Consider the following 22,143-nt stretch of genomic DNA (forward strand, 5'->3'; position numbering starts at 1 on the left):
ACAATTATGTCTATCCAGTTTTAAGGAGCATCTGTGCAAGGAAGTAAGATGATACGATAACCTCTACAATCCTTCGATGTGGTTGTATTCGGACAGGAATGCAAAAGATAATAGCTGGTGGGAGATATCAAAAAAATTGAACACCAATACCGAAAAGAAAAATGGAGAACAATTCTGGACCGGTATGGTTGCAATCTGAAAAAGGTGAAGGATACGAGGAGTGCGGCTGCTGCTGATTGTCCAACAACTGGGTCGGCTTCGTGTTTACTTGAAACATTGTCAGACTGACACCAACATTTATTTTTTATAATGTTGCAAAACTAACTAAAAGGCAGCATTCCTCAAGTGAGGATGGCCTTCACTTCAGCAGTGATGAATTCATTAACTTCTTCGACAAAAATATCATGATCATTACAAAACCAATTACGTACTCCTCTTTGAATATGCATATGCAAAACTCAGTTGTCCTGAGTCTGTGTAACAGTATAACTTTAGACCGTCCCCTCGCTCATACCCGGGCGCGAACCAGGGACCCTCTGCACACATCAACAACAGTCACCCACGAAGTATCGTTACCCATCGCTCCACAAAAGCCGCGGCCCTTGCAGAGCAAGGGGAACTACTACTGCAAGGTCTCAGAGCAAGTGACGTCATCGATTGAAACGCTATTTAGCGCGCACCACCGCTAACTAAGCTAGCCGTTTCACATCCGTTACATCTGCACAGAACGGCCAGGACCTCGGCTCAATGGAGACACTCAAGTTGTTTTATCCAGTTTCTCTCTAAACATTCAAAAATAATTGTAATGGACTCTAAACCTTCCAGCTGTCTGTACACTATTCCAACTAAACTACTGAAAGAGCTACTTCCTGTGCTTGGCCCATATATGTTGAACATAATAAACAGCTCCCTGTAACAAACTCACTAAAAGTGACCATAATAAAGCCTCTCCTGAAAAAGCTAAACCTTGACCTGGAAAATAAAAAAAGATGACCGGTTTATATCGAATCTCCCATTCCTCTCAATTATTTTTGAAAAAGCTGTTGCTCAGCAACTCACTGCCCTCCTGAAGACAAATAATGTTTACGAAACGCTCCAATCTTGTTTTAGACCCCATCATAGTACTGAGACCGCACTCTTGATGGTGGTAAGTGACCTTTTAATGGTGTCAGACCAAAGCTTTGCGTCTATTCTCGTGCTCCTAGACCTTAGTGCCGCTTTTGACACCATCGTTCACAATCTTTTGGAGAGATTCGAAACCGTAATTGGTTTACATGGACAAGTTCTTCCCTGGTTTTGGTCTTATTTGTTGGAACAATATCAGTTTGTCTCTGTGGGTGGTTTGTCCTCTGACAAATCCATGGTAATTTCCTCAAGGTTCCGTTCTAGAACCACTATTGTTTTCACTGTACAGTATATACTCTTGGTGAAGTCATTCGGAAACACAATGTCAACTTTCACTGCTATGAAGACGACACACAGCTGTACATTTCCATGACAAAACAGAGATGTTATAGGTCACAAGAAACAAAGAGATCTGTATTAAAAATGTAAAAGACGTATTATTGTTCCAATACACACTGGCAAATGGATTGCGTATTGTCAACAGGGTTGTTGTCTCTATTAGTGTGTGGTGGGCTGGTTAAAACCTCTTAAGGACCGGACATGTAAAAAAATAAAATAAAATGCCTGTAGCTCAGGACCTGAAGCAAAGATATTCATATTCTTGATACCATTTGAAAGGAAACACTTTGAAGTTTGTGGAAATCTGAAATTAATGTAGGAGAATATAACACATTAGATCTTGTAAAAGATAATACAAAGTTAAAAAACATGCGTTTTTTTCATCATCTTTGAGATGCAAGAGAAAGGCCAAAATGTAATAGTCCAGGTTAGGCGCAATTTAGATTTTGGCCACTAGATGGCAGCAGTGTATGTGTAGTTTTAGACTGATTCAATGAACCATTGCATTTCTGTTCAAAAGTATGTATCAAGACTGCCCAAATGTGCCTAATTAGTTTATTAATAAATGTTCAAGTTCATAACTGTGCACTCTCCTCAAACAATAACATGGTATTCGTCTATTGCATATCAATTAGGGTACTTTTTAAGAGAACTAACCAAATAACATGGAAAACAGTCAGAAAAAAATATTAATTACAATGATAGATTATATTAATATAAATAATAACAGCACAATATTATAGATCCATGCTCATATTTAGAGGGTCCTAGCAAGGCTATTAGCATGTCAGTTCATTGGATCCAATTGTTTGAAAAAAAAAAAAAAAAATTAAGAGAAAAAGAAATACAAATATTGCACATCCAGTTCTTTATGCCCATTACATGCAAGACATATTTCATGTAGTCCTCATTATATACTGTTTTATTCCGACAAAAAGGAAAGAAAAAGGAACATAGATTCTAACACGCTACTGACTGCCAGTAAAAATGTGTCTTTGGCATCACACTACCCATAAAGGAATACCTAAGTTTAACTTACAATCGACCCTGACACACCCATGGCACGATAGCAAAGAAGACATGCAGTACTGACAATCCAGAGCGAGTAAACCTGTAAAACCAACCCTCTTTCCACCCATACACATTTTGTTTTTATTCCAGGGTTGTTGCTCTATCACCTCGGCTGTTTTACACCCATGCCTAATCATTAGGATCAAGAATAAAAAAGGTAGCATAAATAGCTCATATAGAAATATAAAATATACTTCTCGCTTAGAGAAGTGCTTCCATAAGCCAGTTAGTGTTGGTTCTACCGTTAACTTTAATCAGTTTAACCTCCGATCTACAGGATTGGTGTGTCCCCCGCTGGACGGTTTCGCTAACGTAGGCTAATGTGATTAGCATAAGGTTGTAAGTAACAAGAACATTTCCCAGTACATAGACATATCTGATATGGGCAGAAAGCTTAAATTCTTGTTAATCTAACTGCACTGTACAATTTACAATAGCTATTACAGTGAAAGTTAGACCTATGGGGCTTTGAATGTTTGAGTGAAGGGTGGCAGAATCTAATTATGTTATCATGGGACTGCCCATGTCTCCCTCTGGCAGTCAAGGGTTTGCCTTAGGATGCAAAGGCGCATCATGAGTCAGGTAGATGGTCTTAGTGAACAGAGACCTAGATATGGTGGGAGGATTTAGTGTGGATTATTAGGACAATTGGAGGTTTACACAGCTGCAGCTCCACTATGCTTAACAGTGAAAATATTATGGTGCAGCTATATGGACACAATCATCATGGTGCTTTTTTTTAAACCACTTTTTCTACACAATTTCGTGATATCCAATTATTAGTTAGTCTTGTCCCATCGCTGCAACTCCCGTACGGACTCGGGAGAGATGAAGGTCAAGATCCATGCATCCTCGGAAACACGGCCCTGCTAAGCCTGCTTCTTGACACACTGCTCGCTTAACCCGGAATCCAGGAGCACCAATGTGTCGGAGGAAACACTGTACAACTGGCGACCGTGTCAGCGTACATGCGCGTGGCCCGCCACGGGAGTCGCTAGAGCGCAATGGTACAAGGACATCTCGGCCGGCCAAACCCTCTCCTAACAAGGACGATGCTGGATCAATTGTGCACCATCTTATGGGTTTCCCAATCGCGGCCGGCTGCGACACACAGCTCGATATTTGTTGATAATACATTCGTCTCATTCGATACTCTGAGGGTTGACCACTTCAGACCTGTGTGATGGCCAATTTACAGAGGAGAAACTTTGAGGCAATTCAATCTTTTCAGTCTGGAAAAAACCCCAGGGCTTGAGGTTATACCAGTAGAGGTATTTCAGACCTTTTATTATGTACTCAAAGATCCTTTATTAGCATGTTTTAATTATTCCTATAAAAATGGTCGCCTTTCAGGTACTCAACAAGGTGGTCTAATTTCATTACTTTTTAAACAAGTATACAGATTCAGTCCATATAAACTGGATGCCTCTTATTCTTCAATGTTGTGATGTGAAAATCCTGGTGAAATGCAGTGCATAGAATAAAAAAGGTTTTACCAGATATTTCTCATCCTGATCAGACAGGCTTTTTACATGGAAGATATATTGGAGATAATATACAACAATTACTTGAAACAATTGAACATTATGGAACATCAAAGATACCAGACCTGGTCTTTATAGAAGATTTTGAAAAGGCATTTGATAAAGTATGTCTAGAATGTATATATAAAGGCCTGGAGTACTTTAATTTCAGTGAATCTCTTATACAATGGGTTAAAGTTATGTACATCAACCCCAGATGTAAAATAGTAAATAACGGTTACTTCTCAGAAAGCATTGAGCTTTTAAGAGGAGTAAAACAAGGCTGACCGTTGTCTCCATATCTATTTATTAAGGCCATTGAAATGCTAGCTATTAAAATGAGATCCAACAAGAACATCAAGGGGTTAGAAATCCAGGGGATGGAGAAAAAAAAAGTGTAAACGATGACTCAAGTTTTTTTCTTAAATCTGCAATCTGGATCCCTGCAGTCTCATTGAATATCTTGATCACTTTACCAGCATCTCAAGGACTAAACCCTAATTATGATAAGTGTACCATATTAAGTATTGTATCGTTAAAAGAAAATGTTTACACTACCTTGTAGTTTACCAATAAAAATGGGCGGATGGTGAAGTAAACATAGTTGGTATTCACATCTCAGAAAATATGAACACATTAGCTGCTGATAAGCATTTCATTTTTTGGGGGGGGGGGGTAAAATACAAGCAAATATATTGATAAGTCACAATTTCCTAGAGATTTACACGGTTATCAAAACGGCACACCAGGGTAAGCCTACACGAAACACATTTTAAGTGTTTCTAAAATCCCCCATGGGAAAAATTAATGGTGGAAAAACTATTGGAACAATTTCATTGTTTGACCACTAGGTCAAGACTCATACTGTGGTGCACCGGTCAACTTCTATCACATCTCCACAAGCATAGAGTTACAGAATCAAAAGTAATTTAGTAGGATGCCCACAAGTGCATATGGCATAGAGTCTAGGGGTCCATTCCAAATTGGCCCAAAGCTCACCACCTCCATCTCTATACCTACCATTTAGGGTTCATCATGTGATCTAAAGTCACGCACAGTTTGTAAATCTGATTCCATGAAATTTACATTTGATTGCATAAATGCTTTATTAATTCATGCTTGTTATTGAATTCTGTCTTGTCATCAAATCTGAAACACTGGAGTAGAGCGAACAATTGTAGCTTTAGTCTCCAAACACATGGAGAAAGCACTGTAAATGAAGTGAATATGGATGGGATGGTTAAATTGGTCATTAAAATGAAGAATCAGCTGCTTCTTGAAAAGTAAAAAGAAATGTTGAACTTTCCCTTGTCAGGCAAAACATCACATTCAACAACTAGGGTTTAATTTCATATAAATATATATTTATTTCATTTGAGCAGCATATTATGTTGAGTAACATCACAAAAGAAGCTTGTGTGGATTGAGATGCCTAAGGTAGTGTCTGTGGTTTTCTCCTGGAGTCTAAGGGGGAGGTTGGGGTTGGCAAACCCCTTAGAGGGGGTGGGAGTGTGAGGACGAGGAGGCAGAGGAAGGCCGGGTGGGGAGTTGGAGCTGGGACTGGGAGGGTGATTGGGGCTGTAGCGGAGGCTGCTGGGACTTAGAGTTCGGGCTGCCCTCTTTGACCTCTGTTTCGAGCTGGGCGGGGCACTCGAAGTGGACGCAGTGGAACACCTGAGGGACAGAGAGAGGTTATAATACAGATTCAAATAATAAATACAGTGCAAGTGCTGTGATTTTCATTATTTCAGAAAGTATGTTTACATTTAGTTACTTTTACAGCTATGCATGTCTAAGAATATTCAAAGATAAATACACAACGCAGAGGACTTAAGGTCAAGAGGGAATTAATGATCAATGGAAATTGATCTTCTTGTTGTTTTTCTGTAATGGGGAACTGAAGAGTAATGGGTCAGAGACACGGGGGGAATTTCAGTCTGGGACACATGTGGCAAGTTCTTATTGGTTCAAATTGTCTATACATTGAGACTGAAACAGGATACGTGGTATTGGCCCCATTTTATTGCAATAAATTCTAATTGGTCAACCACAGGCTAGGGTTGGGTTATAAAATTATATCCTGTCACTTTGTTCTGTGGAGGAGAATCGCTGAGGACTTGGAAGAATTACCTACTTTGAAGTATAACTAAGATTTGTTCTCTTTGAATAAACCTATTTTATTCACCTGATTTGCTTTGGGATCTGTTTTATTGAAGAACAACATCAACTGCTTACACATGTTTGATTGTTAAAATGCTTTTCTACATGGTGTGGTCAGACATCATATTCAAATGACCCGAGAAAGAAAGGCAGGTGTGTTACTTTGGATGGATGAAAAATTAGGTAGCATGTAGAAGGGAGAAAGGGTGAGCGAGAAAGAGGGGGAGGAATGGAAGAGGAAAAAAGAAAGGGATGGAAGACAGAAAATAAGGAAAGAGAGACAGCTTTGGAACACCATTAGGGGTGTGTGACTCATCGAGGTTCAGCTCACTTCCCGAGCCTGCTCATCTCTCCCCACCTCGTTGGATGTGTTGTGGGTCCCCACGATGCGCACAAAGGAGGCGGGGTGCTTGTCAAACACCAGCGTCTGCCAAGACCTTCAACACCAAGACAAACAATGTTGATATTCTTTTGTCCTCCAAGGAGGATGGGCCAATTAATAAATAAAAAGTTGATATTTCTATGGTTATGTCCCTAATTGCTCTCCATTCCTTACAGGACCTGTTGGAAATAGGATGCCATTTGGGATGCATTCCATCATATTGTATTTGACAAAGTGTCCAATAAATTAGAGCAGAGTAGTTGGATTTTGAACAATGTAAAAAAAAGCTTAGTCCTTAAATATATAGTGACATTGTCTTTTCTTGTTAAATTCTAGAGTTATTTTATTTAACTAGGCAAGTCAGTTAAGAACAAATTCTTAATTTCAATGACGGCCTAGGATAATTAGGTTAATTGCCTTGTTCAGGGGCAGAACGACAGATTTTTACCTTGTCAGCACGGGGATTCGATCTTGCAACCTTCCGGTTACTACTCCAACGCTCTAACCACTAGGCTCCCCTGCCATCCCGATCTGACCAACAGATCTTAAGTTTGATTGATATGGTCATAAGCTTAAGTGGCTGTCTTTTTTTTTTACGGCCAATCTAAAATTGTTAGATAAAATGCTACTCCTGCAACATTTAAGTAGTTGTAGAGCAGCCAAAACCTTCACAACCAAAAAGTAGGCTTGTGACAAGTATCATGATACTCAGAAAAAGTGTGGCAAGGAAACCAAACATGAAGAGGTCATACATTATTTTTTAAACATGAAGCAGATTTAAAATTCCTAGTTTCTAATGTTGGAAACTAACATTATGTTGAGTGACGTGTTTACTGTCTAAGCTATAGCACATACCATTTGACATAAAGCAGGTTTTTAAAGGACCAAATAGTTTGGTCTGCTTAGAGTTCTTTTTTTGTCACAAAAACTGGGATTTTCACAACCCTATTAAAAAAAGGCTCCATTATTTTTCCTTGTCCATGTTTCCCTACAGTGGAAACTTACAATTTACAGTTGTCCACAAAAAATAAAATAAATAAATAAAAAGTAAGCAAATAACAGAGAAACCAGCAGAGAAGAGGGACAAGAGAAGAATACGTTGAAACAGGGGGATTCACATTCTCACCTGCAAGCCACTTTGGTACGGTCCACCACCTTGGTCCACTGCTGCTGGTTGGTGGACAGCTCGATGTAGTAACTGTAACTGCGGTTATCACAGTCCCAGAGCAGCAGTCTGTCCAGAAACACACACAAACCATTGGACTGATGTTGAGGGCAGGGTCTCGGTCACTCCCCCAACCTGAGCTGGATGACAATGGCATCAACTCTGGCTAAAGTAGTGCACTGTATTAGTGCACTATATAGGGTGCAATTTCAGGCACAGCCCCCTTACCTGAGTGAGCCCAACATGTAGGGCTGGGCCAGTTGGATGACGATGGCCCCTGAGCCCAGCTGGTGGCAGGTGTAGCCCGAGTCCCAGTCGTAGTTGGAGGTGTCCCCGTTGAGCAGGGCGTTGCGGCTCCGGCTCACACCCTCGATCACACTGGCCCCGCATGCGATGGTTGCCACGTTACGGTCGGGGACTTGAATAGGGGGTGTTGAGGGAATGGTGAGTGAGGGATTTGGCTAGTAGCTTAATCACAAAAGAGGTTTCTTACAAGAAAATCAACTGGGTTCTGGAAAACTGGGACTAGGTCAAGTACTGGAAATTCCCAAAGTAAAAGTATGAGTGGTGATATTGAATCTATTTTAGCCTTGTAGATCATAAGGAATAAGATAGACAAGGAGGACCAGATCCTTGATCAGCACTCCAACGGAGACCTTTTGAATACATGTGCTGACTAGAAACATGCTTCAGTATTTGTGCTTTTTAATCCAGGAATAGGCTCAAAATATACAGAACAAAAATATAAATGCAACATGTAAAGTGTTGTTCCCATGGTTTCATGAGCTGAAATAAAAGATCACAGAAATCTTTCATTCGCACAAGCTCAGCTCACACAAATTTGTTCACATCCCTGATCATGACGTTGGCCTGTGGGTAAGGTTAATGACCCCCCCCCATAAATACCTTTCTCCCTTCCCTCTCTCTTGACTCTACAGAGGGACTCTTGAATAGCCTTTGTTAAACAGAGTCTGGGAACATCAAACAAGTGGAGGGAAAGGAACCATATTTCAGTAATAATACCAGTTGAAAATATGCGTTGGTACTTAATGAATATGATGTCAGTTCGGTTGTCATCTGAGACATTATGACTGATGACAGGACGACCTAAACTGTATCTGGGAAAGTCTACACATTATATAATGTCTACACATTATAATACAGTTTTGTCACAATGACACAGATGCCTCAAGTTGAGGGAGTGTGCAATTGGCATGCTGACTGGAGGAATATCCACCAAAGCTGTTGCCAGAGAACTGAATGTTCATTTTGCTACCAATACGCCACCACCAATGTCGTTTTAGAGAATTTGGCAGTACGTTCAACCAACCTCACAACTGTAGACCACGTGTAACCACACCAGTCCAGGACATCCACATCAGGCTTCTTCACCTGCGGAATCGTCTCTAAACAGCCACCCGGACAGCTAATGAAAATGTGGGTTTGCACAACCGAAGACGTTCTTCACAAATTGTCAGAAACAGTGTCAGGGAAGTTTATCAGCGTGCTCGTTGTTCTTCACCAGGGTCTTGACCCGACTGCAGTTCGGCGTGGTGACTGACTTCAGAGGGCAAATTGCTCACCCTCGATGGCCACTGGCACACTGGAGAAGTGCGTTCTTCATGGATGAATCCCGGTTTCAACTGTACCAGGCAGATGGCAGAAAGCGTGTAAGGCGTTGTGTTGGAGATCGGTTTGCTGATGTCAACATTGTGAACAGACAACCAACGGACAGACAACGAACACAATTTAATTTTAGCGATGGCAATTTGAATTCACAGAGATACCGTGATGAGATCCTGAGGCCCATTGTCGTGCCAGTCATCCGCCGTCATCACCTCATGTTACAGCACGATAATGCATGGCCCCATGTTGCAAGGATCTATACACAATTCCTGGAAGCTGAAAATATCCCAGTTCTTCCATGGCCTGCATACTCACCAGACATGTCACCCATTGAGCATGTTTGGGGTGCTCTGGATCGATGTGTACGACAGCGTGTTCCAGATCCTGACAATATCCAGCAACTTCATACAGCCATTAAAGAGGAGTGAGACAACATTCCACAATCAACAGCCTGATCAATTCTATGCGAAGGAGATGTGTCGTGCTGCATGAGGCACATGGTGGTCACACCAGATATTGACTGGCTTTCTGATCCACGCCCCTACCTTTTTTTCTGGTATCTGTGACCAAAATATACATATCTGTAGTCCCAGTCAACTGATATCCATAGATTAAGGCCTAATTTATTTATTTCAATTAACTGATTTTATTTTATGAACTGTTGCATTTATATTTTTGTTTCCATATAGGTTCAGTAAACCAGCCCTTAGTATCTCTATGGACATTCAGTATTGGCATACTAAACAAAGAAAACTGATCTGGGGACATATTTCACCCAATCCCTAATAGAAAAGCTATGAAAATATCCCCAAGAACTGACAGAAAAACATCCTTACCCAGGAGTCCTTTCTCCAGAATGTATCGTCGCTGTGTGAACATGCACTCAAAGGCCACCAGGTGGAACACCTTGTTCACGGTGTTGTGTGTCCCCACAATGCGTACATACCTGTGAGACAAAACAAAACAGCTCATGAGACAAGTAGCTGAATTGTATGAATGTAAAGATACCATATCACACTAGTCTATAGGTGCATTATTATGCTAGACCGTCACATTTAACCAAATACATCCACAGTTGTCATTTTACCCACATTGAAAAATGTCAACTTCATTCATTTAACCAGGCAACTCCCTTCAATACCAATTCTTATTTACAATGATTTTCAAAATTCTCATTTATAATAGAGGGGGAAGCAAGTTTTTGCTTTGCGGTTTGGTCTCTGTGTGTTAGTTTACCTGCAGACACGCGCTGTGAAGAATAGACTCTGCCAGGAACGACAGAGAAACTTGGAGTGGTCCACTACACGCACCCAGTCCAGCTCATCCATAGACACCTCCACATAGTAAGAGTACGACCTAGATAGAGAGAAAGAGTGATGTACACTATCACAAATCCATGCTTAGGGTCATACTAATTTCTTGACACAATCCAACAGATGCATTAATATATGGAAACAGAATCTATCAAAATCTATTTAAAAAAAGAAAATGCAAGCAGAATTGTGAACATTCAGACTGCCTAACATGAATGAAGAATTTCACCCAGGTTTGAAAGGTGTTACGGGGTTCTCTTTTGCAGTTGCAATGCAAAGATCAGATCTCAAATTGGCTGAAGCGTTTGTCTAAGGAACCCCAATAATATCATCAATTACAAGAAGAAAAAGCAAGAAACCTTCACCACCAACAATTTGTCAATGGTGTTACCTGCTGTCGCGGTCCCACAGCAGCAGGCGTACGTGGTTGACAATGTAGGGTTGGCCCAGCTTGACTTGGATGCCTGCTCGCCCGTCCTCCTCGATGGGGTGCCGGGAGAAGCCGTGGTCCAGGTCATAGTTCTGCGTGTCTCCGTCCAGCAGCGCCGACTTCAGCTCGCCCTTCACCACCTGGGCACCGTGCTTCATGGTGGCTATGTTCTCCTCAGGGACTGGTGGGGGAAGGGGGGGGTCAAGGGGCACCGTTTAGGTCACTTTTGGGATCAGCTAGTGGTGTATTCAAAAGCATTAGAAAGAGGTGAAAGGGGAAGCATAACCCCATCCTCACAGAAGATACCATCAGTTACCATAACTATTTGCTCAAGAAATGCTACCCAGTTAATGCTCTTCACATTTACTAATCATTCTCTATCTATACTGAACATGGTCCCATGTCTCATAAGCTGAAATAAAAGATCCCATAAATTTCCTATACACACACAAAAAGCTTTTTGCAACTATTTTTCCCCACACAAAATTGTTTATGTCCCTGTTAGTGAGCATTTCTCCTTTGCCAAGATAAACCATCCACCTTACTGGTGTGGTATATCAAGAAGCTGATTAAACAGCATGATCATTACAGGTAAACCTTGTGCTGGGGGACAATAAAAGGACACTAAAAATGTGCAGTTTTGTCATACAACACCACAGATGTCTCAAGTTGAGCGAGGATGAAAATTGGCATGGTGACTGCAGGAATTTCCACCAGAGCCATTGCCAAATTATTGAATGTTTATTTCTCTTCCATAAGCCCCCACCAACATCATTGTAGAGAATTTTGCCGTACGGTCAACCAGCCTCACAACCTCAGACCACGTGTAACCGCACCAGCCCAAGACCACATTCGGCTTCTTCACCTGCGGGATCATCTGAGACCAGCCACCCAGACATCTGATGAAACTGTGGGTTTACACAACCGAATAATTTCTGCACAAACTGTCTTAAACCATCTCAGGGAAGCTCATCTGCGTGCTCGTAGTCTTCACCAGGGTCCTGAACTGACTGCAGTTCGGCAACTTCCGTGGGCAAATGCTCACTGTCGATGGCCACTGGAGAAGTGTGCTCTTCACGGATGAATCCCAGTTTCCACTGTACCGGGCAGATGGCGTGTATGGTGTTGTGTGGGGGAGTGAGTGGTTTGCTGATGTCAACATTGTAAACAAAGTGCCCCATGGTGGCAGTGGTGTTATAGCATGGGCAGGCATAAGCTACAGACAACGAACACAATTGCATTGGGAGTGGGACAACATTCCACAGGCCACAACCACCAAACCACCTGAGCAACTCTACGCGAAGGAGATGCATCGTGCTGCATGAGGTAAATGGTGGTCACACCAGATACCAACTGGTTTTCTGATCTACGCCCCTACCTTTTTTTTTTTAAGGCATCTGTGACCAACAGATGTGTATCTGTATTCCCAGTCATGTGAAATCCATAGATTAGGGCCTAATGAATTTATTTCAAATTGACTGATTTCCTAATATGAACTGTAACTCAATAAAATCTTTGAAATTGTTACATGTTACATTTAAATTTTTGTTCAGTGTAATTTCAACAAGTAGACACACCACCACAGTTTTGGCAAAGATTGATGTCCACGTTTAATAGTGTTATTATGGCTGGATAGTTGACCAGTTACTCACTGAGCATGCCTCGGTAGTTAAGGTCCATGTCGCGGCTCTCCGAGCGCGTCTGAATGGCGTCGAGCAAGTTGTCGGGACTGAGGAGGCCAGAGGGCCGCACCACATTTAGCATCTCCATCAGGCTCATGAGGGGCAGGCGCACTGCCGACATCACTTCCTGCGCTGCCACCTCGTTGTTACAGTTGTGCCGGCACCAGCGGCACAGCGCCTGGAAGATCTCCCGCTCGGTGGCGGCAAACGAGTCCCGCTGCACCACAGCCAGAAGAGCAGTCTGCAGAGGGAGAGAAAGGACATGGACCCTTTTCATCTAAATCCATCAAAATATGCTTTCATCCATCCACCATAACATAGTGTCAACTTTTATCCATCCATGCATCATACTTTCATCCATCCAACCATACCGTCATCATAACTTCTTTCAACTGTTCGTTTGTCCAGCCATCCATCTCATCATACCTTTAAGTTCTTTCCATACAGCTTTACCTTTTATCCATCTATCCATATACAGCACTTTATTACTAGGTATTTGCATATCACCCTTCCCTTCCACATTTGCCACTGTCTCACCTTAGAGAGAGTGAGGAAGCAGTCTGATGCCAGCACCTCGGGTGCCTGCCGGTCCATGTAGGCGCAGCACGCCTGCGCCAGGCCCCCCAGGCAGTAGAGGCTGGCCACATCGTACACCAAGCATACATTCTGCGTGTGCAGCACCGTGCGCAGAAACTCACAGGTGCTGTCCTCTAGTGGCTGGAGGCCGTAGCGGTGCGCCAGGCCCAGGAAGTCCAGTAAAACGTCCTCGCGGGCCGTACTCAGGCTCGCCCGGCCCGTGTACAGGTACTGCAGGAGCATGGAGAATGCCTCAACCTGAGTGTCCTCCAGAGGCACCTCGGCCTGGGGCTGGGACTCCTTCATGCCATTAAAGAGCATGGCTCTGTGGAGGGATGGAGGGATGCTTGTCAGGTTTGTGTAAAGAAGGGGTTGGGAGCACCTTCAACCTGAAGAGCTATGGGAGGATTTCAACCCAGCACTGCAGCACCTGATTCAAATAGGCTAGTTGGGTCAATCTCGAATGGATACATTGGTTATGATACAAGGACCAGTGTCATGTTCCTTAGGCACCAAACAAACAGGGAGGGATTACCTTGACCAATTGGCTAGAATGCGCTAATCTTCGTGCCCTAAATGAACACGACCCAGCCTTGCCTACTCATGGTTTAGACTTCAGAGACAGTTACTAAAGTAACCTGTAGTCACTAGTAGGGTTGGCACAATTACCGTATAACTGTGTTACCAACGATTATGGATGAAGACCGTCATGAAAACAAAATAAGCCTCATAACAACTGACAAAGCAGACAGCCATGATTTGTGTGGTTGAGTCAGTTTCTGCTGGAACATGGTCTCTACACTAACATGGACATGAAACATTGTTGCTCCTAGCTGAAACATGCCAGATGTTGTAGCAAACAAGTCTTTGGTTGCCTAGGCATCGCCCCTCTCCTACAGCGGCACATGCAGTCATGAACAGAGGAAAGGATAAAATGTGAGTCTTTAAAAAAATAACTCTTTAAAAACGTATTAAGGTAACCGCAGTAATTTGGCTGACCAATAACAGTCCCAGCCCTAGTTACTAGTTACCTGAAATATTGGCACCGTGACGCCAAGATGACCCGGTGGGCAGGGAAGCGCTTCCCCTCGACAACAAAGGTGACATCACTGTACTCCTCGCCAGACACCAGAGCGCCCAGGTGCTCCGACAGCAGGTGCAGGTGGTCTATCTCTGAAACCGAAGTCAGTGACCGCAGGGGGTGGCTGTTACTCATGGCACACAGCAAGACGGCACCGTCACATCTGGAGAGAGAGAGAGGAGTAATTTTACATTCACTGCTTATTTTTCAATTAATTTCAGTTTAAATCAAAGCCAAGTCACGTGACTAAGTGGGTTAGAGAATGTTATTGAACACATTCTTGGCATTGGTATCTGATATATGCCTATAGGCTACAAAGCGATCAGAATTCTTGAATGAGTCACTGATTAATCAGAACCACAACTGCAATTTGGATTTCATGCACAGTATGGTCATTTCCTGAAAAGTAACAATTAGGTTAGGTTAATCTAGGCCTATAAGACACCACCTTTACTAATTAAAGTGTGTCAAGGGCTCCAAAAGGTCCGTCTCAAGACAAGAAAGTAACCTTGTTATTGAGGAAGTATCTGCCATTAATAAAATTCACTTGTCAAACGTACAGTAGGTCATGCTATTCGTGCAGTCCAAGTTCTGATCATTTGGCAATGAAACTAGGGGTGTGAGATGGCAATGATGACATAGCTATCTGATGGAGAACATACAGTAAACCTATCACAGCCATACCACAGATAGATCCTGTGAAATGTCTCTCATTGCTCTATAACTAAAGCATCCGGTTGGAGTTTCCACTCACTACCAAATATGGTGATGCAAAGAAGCCCAGTGGGCAGCAAGTGGGAGAAGATGGAGCAAGATAGATTTCGGCCAATATTCTGCCAATTTTCTCATCGATTAAACATTTAATCTCCATACAGTTTTCTGTTTCCCAAAACCAAAATCTGTAACAAACAGAGTGGACTGCGTTTTGTAAACTTTACCCATTGCCAAAGTAAAAAAAAAAAAGAGTTTAGAAGGAGTGCATGGCTAATTGAGTTATTGCACACGTGCACTTCAGAGTAGGCGTTCCCTAACAGAAATATGCAAATAAATGCAAGAACACACCAATAGGATCCCACTAGCTCGTGCTTGGCTCTGCCCACTTTGATTAATTTGCTACCATTGGAAACAACAGGCTATGGTCTATCACTTTGACCATACCAACTGTTAAGCTAACTAGATATCAAATTGTTGACATCAACATTACATTAGCTACCCAACACTGTACTAGATTACTTGTACTAGCTAGCTGTTTTTTGTTGTTGTATTGAGTCACACGAACATTGTGCAAAAGTCACATTGACAAACACTAGATACTTTGATAATTTGCTATTTATACCTATTAGGGATGTTATATAATATATTAAAATCAATGAGAAGAAAAATATTTTTCACTGTTTTTTTTTCTCCGCCCTTTAAAGTTAATTGTATGCATGAAAAGATTAGGAGACAGATTAAAGAAGGATTTTTAAGACTCAAGACAATTGAGACATGGATTATGTGTGTGCCATTCAGAGGGGGAAAAATATTTAAGTGCTTTTGAAAGGGGTGTGGTAGTAGGTGCCAGGCACACAGGTTTGTGTCAAGAACTGTGACACTGCTGGATTTTTCATTCTCAACAGTTTCCCGTGTGTATCAAGAATGGTCCACCACCCAAAGGACATCCAGCCAAGTTGACACAACTGTGGCGTCAACATGGGCCAGCATCCCTATGAAGTGCTTTTGACACCTTGTAGAGTCCATAGCCCATCGAATTGAGACCGTTCTGAGGGCAAAAGGGAAAGTAATTCTTTATGTTTTGTACACTTAGTGTATTACACATTGTCAATCAGGAATATCAATAACCACTGTCCTTTAGTATCTGCTTTAGACACTAAAACGTTGCCTTTAAAATTGTGGGCTAGAATGGCAACCCCCGCTGAATCAAGAGAGCCGTTCGCTAACCATGTCATTGACATTTCCAAAAAGTATTGTCTTCCGAGCATGAATTGCGTCTCTTGTACAAAAATAAGATCCGCATCGCAGTCTTTCCAAAATAGAAAACAGTAACCAGCTTCAAATCCATTAAGTCAAATAAAATAATAGAAAGTAAGAACTTCTCTGTGAAGTTGAAGTGATTCAACGGTTTACAACAAAAACTCGCGAAACGGGATGCAAACAGGATTATCACCGAGCGGGACCATTTATTTTATTGACCTCCAAGGAGATGGGCAACATCCACAGCATTATCCATGTACTTCTTTCAAAGCTCAGGTGCCACATTCAGGCAGATATCACCTTTACATTTTCGTTGGTCTCTTCTGGAACCCCGTTTGTTGATAACTTGAATCTCGCTAAATGCAACATTCACAGACGCATAATGCGTTCTCCCTCACCATATTCTCCAGGTTGTCAGCCCTCTCGTCGATTTTAACCGAGTAATTCCTTGGATGATGTAAGCATGCAGATCATAAAGAGTGATATCATTTCGCTTCATCTTGTGGGCAGGGCTTTATTTGGGTCTGCGATATCCGAGTCACTCAAAACCCCTTCCGCATCAGTAAGCATGTCGTCCTCAGATGAGTCAGAGCCAAGGGGATGGCTGTCGAGTAATCATGTTCAGTAACTAGCTAACGTTTCTATTCTTCACAGCATCCTTGTGGCTAGCTCAGCCTTCTTTACATTTTCCTCTTGCGACACGTTAGGTTCTTTCGACTAATGGAGGAATTATTTTATAGTCCTAGTTTTAAAGTTTTTTCATGGCTTCTAATTTTTTTTTTAAAGTTAGAAGGATATTAAAGTTTAAATTAGGCGAACACGGTTGAAGCGACCGCACTTGTCGCCATCTTGACGTTAGTCACCCCATAGTTAGTACAACTGAGGTCGCTTCCAGCTAACGTTAATTGGCCAGTTTATTTATCTCACTGACATTTGCGTGTAGTTCAATCACTGACACTATTAAATAGCCATACGCCGCGGGAGGCTTATCGACGTAAATAAGTTCCCAGCGTTAGCCAGCTAGCTCTGGTTAGCTAGCTTGCTCTGCTAACGTAACTAGCAAATAAATCGATTTCCTTACCTGAGCTGAAGTCGTTATCTTGTCTGCCCCTTTCAAGTAACAGCACCTTCTTTTAGCAAACCTGAACACTGTCAGTAGCAAAAGTCAAATAACATAGATGCAATATCAAGCACAGGGATTTCAGTTGCAAACAAGTAGCTATGGATGCTAACCGGATGTTGTTAAGTAATGAAATGCGGCAGTTACGTAATCAGTCATTTATGAGCGCCTCTGTGGCGAGGATACATACATATCCTACCTACCAGCAAAATGTGTGCTCGTAAAAAATATTTATAGCACAAAATTAATGCATTTTTATATTTGACTATAAAGCATTTTGAAATTGAATCAGCTAAAATATTGTACATAATTTATGTACAATGATGGTCAGATTGGGAATTTAACCAAGACACTGGGGTTAAGATATCCCTCTAGTGGTGTAGGGGCTCTGCTTTGGCAAAGTGGGTGGGGTTATATCCTACCTGTTTGGCCCTGTCCGGGGGTATCATCGGATGGGGCCACAGTGTCTCCTGACCCCTCCCGTCTCAGCCTCCAGTATTTATGCTGCAGTAGTTTATGTGTCGGGGGGCTAGGGTTAGTCTGTTATATCTGGAGTATTTCTCCTGCCTTATCCGGTGTCCTGTGTGAATTTAAGTATGCTCTCTCTAATTCTCTTTCTCTCTAGCGGAGGACCTGAGCCCTAGGACCATGCCTCAGGACTACCTGGCATGATGACTCCTTGCTGTCCCCAGTCCACCTGGTTGTGCTGCTGCTCCAGTTTCAACTGTTCTGCCTGTGGCTATGGAATCCTGACCTGTTCACCGGACATGCTACCTGTCCCAGACCTGCTGTTTTTAACTCTCTAGAGACAGCAGGAGCAGTAGAGATACTCGGAATGATCGGCTATGAAAAGCCAACTGACATTTACTCCTGAGGTGCTGACCTGTTGCACCCTCGACAACTACTGTGATTATTATTTGACCATGCTGGTCATTTATGAACATTTGAACATCTTGGCCATGTTCTGTTATAATCTCCACCCGGCACAACCAGAAGAGGACTGGCCACCCCTCATAGCCTGGTTCCTCGCTAGGTTTCTTCCTAGGTTTTGGCCTTTCTAGGGAGTTTTTCCTAGCCCCCGTGCTTCCTGCATTGCTTGCTGTTTGGAGTTTTAGGCTGAGTTTCTGTACAGCACTTTGAGATGTCAGCTGATGTAAGAAGGGCTATATAAATACATTTGATTTGTTTAACACCCCTACGCTTACAATAAGTGACCACAGATAGTCAGGACACCCTTTTAATGTCCCATCCAAAAGACAGAACCCCACAAAGGATAATGTCCCCAATAACTGCCCTGGGATCAGAGGAAAGAGTGCCTCCTACTCACACACCAACACAACTTCAAGAAGCATCTGGCCTCCCATCCAGGTACCAACCAAGACCAACCCTGCTTAGCGTCAGTGGTAATCCGGCAGTGGAATGCAGGGTGGTATGCTGGTTGCTGCAAATTCTCTGCAGATTCTATGAAATCCTACTACACTTCAAACACAAGTGTTGAAAGTCTTCAGAAATTGTGGTTTCTTTACCAGATAGATTCCAGGGCCCGTATCCACAAATAATCTTAGAAAAGGTTCTAGGAATCCTGTTAAAACCTGTTTTAAGAAGAAGAAAAATCCCAGTTCAGAGAAGGTTGTAGGATGATGTTAAGACACTGCCCAGACAAAGTCTAAACCAGCAGTAAAATCAACCAGAGATTTGGATATAATGAGGTTTAATGGCAGTTGGAATCCAATACATGTTGCATTACCGCCACCAATTAGACTGGGGTCCCTTATACTTTGCAAGGAATAAAGGGAAAGGGAAAATATAAATAGAAAATGCCCTGCCATCTAATCCTACATTCATTGAAAACCCACCACCCTATTCCACTATTTAAACCTATCTGGTCCTACCTCAGGCCAATGGCCTGGGAGGACGGGACTCCACCACTCAACACACCCTCTAAATCTTCTGACGTCAAATCTCGTACACCCGCCACAACCTTTATTTTCTGTGACTAACGTTCCATCTCTGTGGTACAGTTGATAACCATCGCTATGCATACTAAAAAGCAATGCGGCTTGTCAAGAAGCAGTGCGGCTTGGCTGGGTTGTGTTTCAGAGGATGCACGGCTCTCGACCTTTGCCACTCCCGAGTCCGTACGGGAGTTGCAACGATGAGACAAGACTAACTACCAATTGGATACCACAAAATTGGGGAGATAAAGGGTAAATAAAATAGTTTTAAAAATGTCAAAATTCTTAATATGTTTGAGACAATCAGTTGTGTTGTCACAAAGGAGGGGTGGGATACAGAAGATGGCCCTATTTGGTAAAAAAACAAGACAATATTATGGCAAGAGCAGCTCAAATAGGCAAAGATAAAACGACAGTCCATCCTTACTTTAAGACGTGAAGGTCAGTCAATCCGGAAAATGTCAAGAACTTTGAAAGTTTCTTCAAGTGCAATTGCAAAAACCATCAAGCGCTATGATAAAACTGGCTCTCATGAGAACCGCCAAAGGAGGACCCAGAGTTACCTCTGCTGCAGAGGATAAGTTCATTAGTTACCAGCCTCAGAAATTGCAGCTCAAATAAATACTACACAGAGCTCAAGAAACACACATCACAACTGTTCAGAGGAGACTGCGTGAATCAGGCCTTGTTGGTCGATTTGCTGCAAAGAAACCACTACTAAAGGACACCAATAATGAGAAGAGACTTGCTTAAGCCAAGAAACACGAGCAATGGACATTATACCGGTAGAAATCTGTACTTTGGTCTGATGAGTCCAAATGTAAATGTTTTATTTATTTAACCAGGCAAGTCAGTTAAGAACAAATTATTATTTACAATGACGGCATACCAAAAGGCAAAGCGCCTCCTGCGGGGACAGGGGTCTGGGCTCTTCTTTTTTTTATTTTATAAATACAATATAAATATAGGACAAAACACATCACAACAAGAGAAACAACACTACATAAAGAGAGACCTAAGACAACATAACAAGGCAGCAAAACATGACAACATAGCATGGTAGCAACACAAAATGGTAGCAGCACAAAAACATGGTACAAACATTATTGGACACAATCAACAGCACAAAGGTCAAGAAGGTAGAGACAACAATACATCACACAAAGCAGCCACAACTGTCAGTAAGAGTGCCCATGATTGAGTCTATGAATGAAGAGCTTGAGATAAACTGTCCAGTTTGAGTGTTTGTTGCAGCTCAATCCAGTCGCTAGCTGCAGCAAACTGAAAAGAGGAGCGACCCAGGGATGTGTGCGCTTTGGGGACCTTTAACAGAATGTGACTGGCAGAACGGGTGTTGTATATGGAGAATGAGGGCTGCAGTAGATATCTCAGATAGGGGGGAGTGAGGCCTAAGAGGTTTTTATAAATAAGCATCAACCAGTGGGTCTTGCGACGGGTATACAGAGATGACCAGTTTACACAGGAGTAAATCTGCAAATCTGATTGCCGAATGGTAAAGAACATCTAGCTGCTCAAGAGCATCCATACCTGCCGATCTATAAATTATGTCTCCGTAATCTAGCATGGGTAGGATGGCCATCTGAATCAGGGTTAGTTTGGCAGCTGGGGTGAAAGAGGAGTGATTACGATAGAGGAAAACAAGTCTAGATTTAACTTTAGCCTGCACCTTTGATATGTGCTGAGAAAAGGACAGTGCACCTTCTAGCCATACTCCCAAAAACTTGTATGCGGTGACTACCTCAAGCTCTAAACCGTCAGAGGTAGTAATAACACCTGTGGCAGGAGGGGCATTCTTCTTAACAAACCACACGACCTTTGTTTTGGAGGTGTTCAGAACAATGTTAAGAGTAGAGGAAGCTTGTTGGACACTAAGAAAGCTATGTTGTAGAGCATTTAACACAAAATCCGGGGAGGGGCCAGCTGAGAATAGGACTATCATCTGCATATAAATGTATGAGAGAGCTTCCTACTGCCTGAGCTATGTTGTTGATGTAAATTGAGAAGAGCGTGGGGCCTAGGATTGAGCCTTGGGGTACTCCCTTGGTGACAGGCAGTGGCTGAGACAGCAGATTTTCTGACTTTATAAACTGCACTCTTTGAGGTAGTTAGAAAACCAGGCCAAAGAACCCTCAGAGACACCAATACTCCTTAGCCGGCCCACAAGAATGGAATGGTCTACCTTATCAAAAGCTTTAACCAGGTAATAAAAATAGCAGCACAATATTGCTTAGAATCAAGGGCAATGGTGACATCATTGAAGACCTTTAAGGTTGCAGTGACACATCCATAACCTGAGCGGAAACCAGATTGCATAACCAAGAGAATACTATAGACATCAAGAAAGCCAGTCAGTTGATTATTGACAAGTTTTTCCAACACTTTTTATAAACAGGGCAAAATAGAAATAGGCCTATAATAGTTAGGATCAGCTTAATCGAAAATGTTGGACGGGCAAGGAGGCATGGCTGAGTCAAATAGGAATCCTGACTTACTGAAGTGGTGATTAAAGAGCTCAGCCATGTGCTTCTTATCAATAACAACCACATCATCAACATTAAGGGACATGGGCAGCTGTGATGAGGAGTGTTTATTCTCCAGGT

The 22,143-nt window shown here is 42.3% G+C and overlaps 1 protein-coding gene across 4 annotated transcripts; it reads right to left on the bottom strand.

Annotated features, from left to right (window-relative positions):
- Positions 1-5,400: 5,400 nt before the first annotated feature.
- LOC110506259 (BTB/POZ domain-containing protein 9) lies at positions 5,401-17,901 on the bottom strand. Of its 4 annotated transcripts, none has more exons than XM_021585695.3 (11): positions 17,529-17,901; positions 14,424-14,636; positions 13,354-13,717; positions 12,787-13,057; positions 11,096-11,315; positions 10,628-10,747; positions 10,228-10,337; positions 7,994-8,183; positions 7,727-7,834; positions 6,577-6,655; positions 5,401-5,732 (listed from the first exon to the last, which is right to left on the bottom strand). In XM_021585695.3, the coding sequence occupies exons 2-11, from the start codon at positions 14,606-14,608 to the stop codon at positions 5,553-5,555; spliced, it is 1,827 nt and encodes a 608-aa protein (XP_021441370.1). In that variant the 5' UTR covers positions 14,609-14,636; positions 17,529-17,901; the 3' UTR covers positions 5,401-5,552. The 4 variants fall into 4 exon arrangements, with proteins under 4 accessions (XP_021441370.1, XP_021441368.1, XP_090077850.1 ...); XM_021585693.3 differs by having other exon boundaries at positions 6,550-6,655; positions 17,529-17,705; XM_090221724.1 differs by lacking the exon at positions 17,529-17,901 and adding an exon at positions 16,846-17,303.
- Positions 17,902-22,143: the final 4,242 nt, after the last annotated feature.

Source organism: Oncorhynchus mykiss, chromosome 26 (genome assembly GCF_057628025.1).
Source record: "Oncorhynchus mykiss isolate SJ-2025 chromosome 26, ASM5762802v1, whole genome shotgun sequence".
NCBI classification, from domain to species: domain Eukaryota; kingdom Metazoa; phylum Chordata; class Actinopteri; order Salmoniformes; family Salmonidae; genus Oncorhynchus; species Oncorhynchus mykiss.

Excerpts from the sequence above, each read along its gene's own strand:
- LOC110506259 (XM_021585693.3), bottom strand. The coding sequence starts at position 14,608 with ATGAGTAACAGCCACCCCCTGCGGTCACTGACTTCGGTTTCAGAGATA. Across the intron at positions 13,718-14,423 it reads TCACGGTGCCAATATTTCAG|AGCCATGCTCTTTAATGGCA; the intron begins GTAACTAGTAAC and ends ATCCCTCCACAG. Across the intron at positions 8,184-10,227 it reads TCTGGAGAAAGGACTCCTGG|TCCCCGACCGTAACGTGGCA; the intron begins GTAAGGATGTTT and ends CCCCTATTCAAG.